This window comes from Branchiostoma floridae, chromosome 12, assembly GCF_000003815.2.
Source record: "Branchiostoma floridae strain S238N-H82 chromosome 12, Bfl_VNyyK, whole genome shotgun sequence".
NCBI classification, from domain to species: domain Eukaryota; kingdom Metazoa; phylum Chordata; class Leptocardii; order Amphioxiformes; family Branchiostomatidae; genus Branchiostoma; species Branchiostoma floridae.
This window is the reverse complement of record NC_049990.1, coordinates 13,193,406-13,200,552: the sequence shown is the minus strand read 5'-3', so window position 1 is coordinate 13,200,552 and position 7,147 is coordinate 13,193,406. Positions and strand designations below refer to the sequence as shown.

General features: G+C 40.8%; 1 protein-coding gene across 1 annotated transcript; it reads left to right on the top strand.

Annotated features, from left to right (window-relative positions):
* Positions 1 to 3,659: 3,659 nt before the first annotated feature.
* Positions 3,660 to 7,147, top strand: LOC118428251 (basic phospholipase A2 PA-11-like). The gene is made up of 4 exons (XM_035838257.1): positions 3,660 to 3,854; positions 5,144 to 5,309; positions 5,880 to 6,085; positions 6,522 to 7,147. Exons 1-4 carry the CDS (start codon positions 3,758 to 3,760, stop codon positions 6,674 to 6,676), a joined length of 624 nt encoding a protein of 207 aa, XP_035694150.1. The 5' UTR covers positions 3,660 to 3,757; the 3' UTR covers positions 6,677 to 7,147.

Sequence of the window (7,147 nt, the reverse complement as noted above, 5' to 3'; positions counted from 1 at the left end):
ATCTTTTACGGCCACTAGAATGGAGCGAGTTACTATATTACAGGCAGTTTGATTAATAGTCAAATACGTGATTTGTTGAATAAAGGTCTTTGTAGACAGCTTTTCCATTAGCCAAAAGATGCGAAACTTGGCACAATTATTAACTGTTTCAAGATCAAGAAGTGTGTAAAGTTTGATTTTTCTCAGTTATAATAAAAAAAGTCGGTTATGGAAACGTTAAGCAGACCACCCCTAATCCACCGCTAATTACGACCCTGACGACCTTACTTCACATCAGGAACGAAAAAATGATAAGTGATTGTATTTAAAAGATGAAAATAGGCATGTGGCTTATAGAGAAATGCAACTTGATACATGTGTAATTTTAGTTCCTTACAATAGCTGTAAGTGATTTAGAGACATTATCAATTGCACGTTAATTGACCCTCTAATTTCTTCCGACGGGATAACAAGGGTGTGGTCATCTTGAACTCAACTCAGTCACTTATAAAAATCTTAACAACAAATTGAGATATGTCAATCTCAAGAGGATATATTTTTGTACCTTTGTGCCAAATTGCAACTCATTCGGTGAAAAAATGAGCCTGTTATAAAACCAGTGGCATTACTTTTTGAACCGCCCTCGTACATTTGTTTGTGTTGTGTGTGTCTGTAATTATTCAAGTACAATAGACTGATTGGATGCAAGGTGGAAGCTGGTATAACAGGAGACTGGCAGGAGGGGGGGGGGGGGGGTGCTGAATGTTTGGTTTAATTCCGGGGTTTAAAGTTGATACTAAGACACGCAGCCGGCAGGAGAATTCAATGGCAGACTAATGCATAAGCCTTATCCCTAATGGCCACAGCATGTCAATTCAGGAGATGGTCAACACATGACAAAAAAGTACCAAAAATGTCAAAATTTTATGTCTATCTTGATAATAAAAGTGGCACCAATGTTACAGCCATGACTGTAGTTGTTATTATCTCCATGAAAAATGGAGATATAGTTTTGGGTGTGTCTGTCTGTGTGTGTGTGTGTGTGTGTGTGTCTGTCTGTCTGTGTGTCTGTCTGTCTGTGTGTCCAGATTTTTGAAGTGAGCATATCTCAGAACCTCTCGATGGATTACAATGATATTTGGTATGTAGGTAGGTGTTGGGAAGACAATGGTCAATGTCAATTTTGGGCCCCCTGGTATGTGACCTTGGTACTGCAGCAGAAATTCGTTTTTTGTATCTTTTGAACTGGATGTGCTATGGTCTTGATTCTTGTTAAGTTGGCGTTACCAGTCTACCACATCTTGACCACTTGGTAACCTTTTGAATACGGAAATAAAAGACTTATTGGCCGAGATATTATATTTTTGTACAATGTAACGTTTATGGTTTCCATTTTAAATGCCATGTTTTTTGCCCCCTCTAGCTGAATTTGGAGTCTATAAAGGATATCATTTGAAACATTTACTTTTTGTGGCCTAAATTTGAATTAAAAAAAAAGAATGAAAAAAGAAGTTGGAACCGAATCTTCAATTTCTTGTTGTTGTGCTAGTCGCTATACCTCAACCGTCTTATACAAAAAACACTCACAATCCCTTAAACATTCACATTAAAAAAAATACTTAATACCGTTTCTTCAAGAAAGTAATTTTGTTGGTGTTGAGGAAATAATCACCACCCTTCAGTTGTTTGTAGTTTATATTATGATGTCCCAGTATGGAAGATGCATATCCAGGGGATAAGTGACAAGTGTAAATATTTTATACCTCATTAACTCCCGCCAAAAGTTTCGGTCTTATGACACTCAGAAGACGCGAAAAAGCTGTTACTCAAGCAACTGGATAATTGTGAATTTGTAAAGGTCATGTAGCGCCCACTACGAGGGGCATTCAATAAGTAATGTCCCTGACCCATTTCCCATAGAAGGAGATTAATGAAACTTGGCACAGTTATTAGTCTTTCTCTTCATAGGAACCACCTAGAGTTTTGCATTTCTCCCATCATTTGATATAGCTCTGGACACCGTTCTTGTAGGACATCCCAGGTTGGTCCTCCGACAGATGCCTCATCAATGGCAGAAGAGGGACGACCAGGTCTGGGAGCTGTTTCCACAGACTTCCGACCTTGCTTGAATTCAGGATGCCAGTGTTTTACAAGGTCATATGATGGGGCATCATCACCATAAGTTTTTTTCATTTCATCAAAAGTCCCCTTTGGTGTGCGTCCTTTCAAATACAAAAACCGGATCACTGCGCGACACTCAACTTGCTCCATTTCACACCTGGTCCATTTCACACCTGACTCAGTTCAAACACCAGTAAATCAGTAACCACAATTAGTTCAGAGCTGTTTTTTGCAACATAACCCATAGAGATATGACTCATTACACATGCAAAATTTCATCTAGATCAAACAACTGAAAGTGGGTCAGGGACATTACTTATTGAATGCCCCTCGTACCTCTCGTCAGTGACTCTGAGGAAACTGACAGTTTTCAAAATCATATCAAGTACCTTCCACCCCTTACATCCTTGGTTGGAAGTCCTCATAGGAGACGGATACTCCGAACAAAGCTGCATCTACTGGAGCCGCCTCATACGTGGCATACAGTTCTGTCCCTGTGAGACTTAGAGCTCCAGTAGACGAGAGGGTGGAGAAGGAATTGCACACCCCTCCTTCACCATAGAAAGTCATGTGCAGGTCATGATCAGGCAAAACAGGTAGATGCTTGTCTGCCTGCTCATCTGTCGAACCGACAGGAGAACCATATTCCAGTAACTTGAGTAACTGCGTTTGGGCGCATCTTCTTGCCTGTATGTCTAACTTTCATAGACGACACTTGGAGGAATTGCAACGATTTAACAAGAAATTTGCTAATGGCGAATGATGGTATAGGTATATATCGGGCCATCATAGACTTTCGTTACTGGCAGCAACCGTCATGTGCACGTGGTCGTCGTTTTGTGCCCATCAGCACATCACCATAACACACCAGCCACTCAGAGACTGTGTCCTACATGTCATGAAAATATCGAAGATGAATTCCACTTTCTTATGAAATGTCCTACCTACAATAAAGAGAGAGAAAAATTGTTTAAGAATATTAGAACCAAAACACACTACTCTGTTACTGGTACACAGAACGATATCTTCCATACACTGCTAACATGTTCATCTCATATATCCGTCTACGTAGGTCAGTTTCTTTATACTGTATTTCAAATGCCAGACCAGATCACTTATACATAACTGTACTATTATCGATAAAATTTTGTTGTTCTGTATGTAGTCCTGTATGTAGTGATATTGTCTGTATAGCTATCAGTTGATGTTGGTTGCCATACATTGTACCTTTTGCGATCGTTGAGCAATAAAATTCATTCATTCATTCATCTGGTCTGGACTATAAAAGCTCTAGTCTAAAAGTCTTTTTGGGTGATCGACCAAAGCTCTCTGGGTGTCAGGCGAAGAGACTTGTGGGCATACCTTTGGATACATGGGATGATGATGACTTAATGTGGTTTGAGCTAAGATTCTTTCTTATTCACTACTCTTAAACTTTGGGCACCGTCTTTCTGAAGAACAATGCACTCTACTATCACAGACAATATTTTCTTACTATTCACATGCATACTGCTGCTATGACGCAGTTTGTTGTCTTCACGACCCATGTGGTATAACCGGTTTTGCATGTCAACATAGGTCAAACCATGTAGAGTTTTTTTCATTTCCGTTCGTGCCAAATTAAGCATGTTGAGGTGACTGTATTGATACGATACTGATGAGAATGACAATGACGAATTTTAGTGTTGAAATTCCATCCCTGATCATCACTGTCTGGATGGTTCTACTTGTCAGCTCCTCGCTTGGTACAAGAGGTAAGCACAAGTCTTCTTGTTGTCTAAACACGTCGTTTGGAACTGTCATGGCGTCTGAGCAGCTGACTGCTACTTACAGCGATATCGACTTTCTTCAGTAGTACATTGTATGTTCAGACAGATATTACAGTCACAAGAAAATAGCGCATTGTATGCATTCTACTCTTGTGTACATAAAGTGTGCTTGGCTAAGACATGTGTTTTTTCCTTAGAATGTAAACATCTTCTGAGTGCACATATGTCACCTGCGTCCTGTTGGTTTTAATGGACATGTACTATAAATAGTATAAGTATACGTACGCAGTTTAAGCCCGCTTCACATGAGAGCAAGAATCAGCCGGAATTCCGTCGGAATGAAAATTCTTTTCTATTCCTGGCGATTCTTGGCAATTCGTAGTGTCTTCCAGAAATTCTCACTGCATTCCAGCTATTTGTGCCCGTTCTTTTGGCTGGCCAGAAAGTTTTTGACATGTTAAAAGCTGTCGAGGTGCATTCGAAGTGGAAAAATATCGAATGGCATTCAAAGAGGATTCTAAGTGTATTCTAACTATTCTAACTGCAGTATGACCGCATTCTACGGCATTCCAACATTATTCGAAACATTCTTATTTCATCCGATGGAAAACCGAAACGGCAAGCCACTTCGAATACAGCTCGAATGTGGCCAAAAGATTATCTGGAATGCAGGGAGAATTTCTAGAATACACTTCGAATTCACAGGAATAGAAAAGACTTTTCATTCTGACGGCATTTTCTTCTCGTGTGAAGGGGATATAAGGTCCATTCGGAATTCCCACTTGGAATGGCCCCGAATGTGTCACGAGTCACGAATTTTGCAAATACTTCATTCCGGCTGGTTCTGCTTTATTCCTGCTAATTCGGTTTCAGTGTGAAGGCCCTATAAGCGGTACATGCATGGTGCGTTGCTTTACATTCTACCCACTCTCTGTAAGTGCTGTCTTATTAGTGTGACAAAGTTCATTGGTTCCAAATCACACAGTTTTTGTTTCACAAAAAATGAATTTATGCCTACCTTCTCAAAAACATGCGATTAACTCCCCAATTCGGGCGTGGAGCTCGGGGAATTTCAAACTGTCCTTCTTCTATCTCTGTCAAGAATGATTCAGCGTTTGAATCTCTGAACACTGCTTGTTGTTTGAAGGGCGCTGATTGGTTGTTCGAAAAGAACTTCGGTTTGATGCTTGGCCCCTGTAACGTTGGGCCAAATCAAAATGTATCGGCCGCCACGTCCGGCCTAAATTTTTATTTACCATTATGATACCTTTCAGCTCAAGAGAGACTACAGTCCAAATACCACCGCAAAAGACACCTTCTCCAGCTTGGCAACATGATGATGTGCGCTACCGGGCGGGTTCCGTCTGACTACCTGGACTACGGCTGCTTCTGTGGGCCCGGCGGGGACATGAAATACGCCGCTATGGATGACACAGACCAGTCAGTACTTTATAAAGACTACTCTATGAAAAAGTTGCCATCATAGTTGTATTCGTCTGTAGAATACGCTATTTTCCTCAAAACCATTGGTTTCAAAATGGCGTCGTAGTTGTATCCACATTATAAACGTTTGTTGGGCGATTTTTCATGAAATTGTGAAAAAAAATCAGGGTGTTGCTAGTTATAATGTAAATTCAGATACAGAATAAATAGTTCACTAACATGCATATTATGCCTTTTTTTACTTTTGAGTTACCTTTTTTGTTTTGGTAGTTTGACCAGGAAAAAAAATTGTTACCACAAACTGTTTGGCATTGAATCTCATACAAGGTAAACGTCTGGAAAAATGTGACGGCCATTAGAGATTAATGATGTCAATAAAGGCCTAATTTGAAGAACGGGACCCTCCCCTCTTCCACCGAGCGGCTTCAGGCACCTCTAGAGCTGACCTCAAGTCGAAGTTGGGAAAAGGGTACTGAGCACTAAAAGTTCAGTTTGCACAGTTTTGACTCCAGGTCGACTACAAAGCGCAACTATATAAACCAAGCCTATATGTTTCCCACTGTCCAGGTGCTGCAGAGACCATGACAAGTGTTATGACGACCTGACGCGTCGTTGCCCCGGTTATCTGTTTGGACTCATCCCGTTCCCGTACCTCGCCATCTACAGTTACCAGTACCACGCCTGTCTGTCCGTACTGAGCACCAGCTGGACAAAGGTGTCTCCGGATGTGTCTCGGGCACCGCGAGGAGCAGCAAACGTCATCATTCAGTGCAGTAAGTTCTCATTTTCTTTATTCATAGTTTAGTTTATTCATAGTTTATTCAGAAAAAAGTTGAAAGATTTGAAAAAGTTGAAAATTTTCTTTACAGACACCAGACTTAAGCTAAGGGCACAACCGGTCGTACGTGCAAATACGTACTGTCTACGTGCTAAAACGTGGGCACTCTTTTGGGATCCGTAAGTGGTAAGAACTTCGTAAGAACTCGTAGGGAATCTGACGTATTTTAGAGCACACAGACACGCCATAGAACTTGACGTGAAGGCAAAACGTTCTGTGCCATCGGGTTTCTGATTCTGCGAAATGGGCGTTTCGATGACATCTCCATGACCTTATGTGACCCATGGCCAATATGCCCTTATAGTGAATATACAATAGAACTTGGAATGTAACTATTTACAATATTCCCTGATGTTTTCTATTCTATTTAGACAAAAAGCAGTCCGGTGACAAAGTGAGTGCCGGATGCAGAGGACTTCTGTGCAGCTGTGACCGAAACTTTTCACTCTGCTTGGGAAGAAGTCATTATGACGACCGACATTACTCAGTCAACGTGCAGGAGAAATGTAAGACTACAGCTCCCTAAACACGAGCCGTCTGCGCCGAGAACGACAGGAGAATTCATCTCAAGTTCTGTACATTTTACTCGTGCCAGATATGCATGTATGTGCAGGCTTGGAGGTCGTTGGTTGGGAAAAATCGTGACTTTCTTTTTTAAAGTACAGCAGAATTCAAGATACACGAGACCACGGACCAAGCAGATTTGACTTCAACTGTACTTTTCTCTACTTGAATATCAAAATGTATGTATTCAACCTCTACTTGGAGAGTAATCTAGCACATAGTAATGTATCCAAGGACATTGATGACAATGAACTATGAAGATATCAGCAATGATGGAAAGTAAAACGAAAGACACAAGCTTAAGATCTAATAGATGTCGCCTTGAAAGTGTTGACTGTAATGAAGATTCTATACTCACAAAGGATGCGCTATTGTCATAGAAATCCTTTAGTCCTTGCAAAAACCAAGGAGTAAAAACAAAGCATATGTGTTA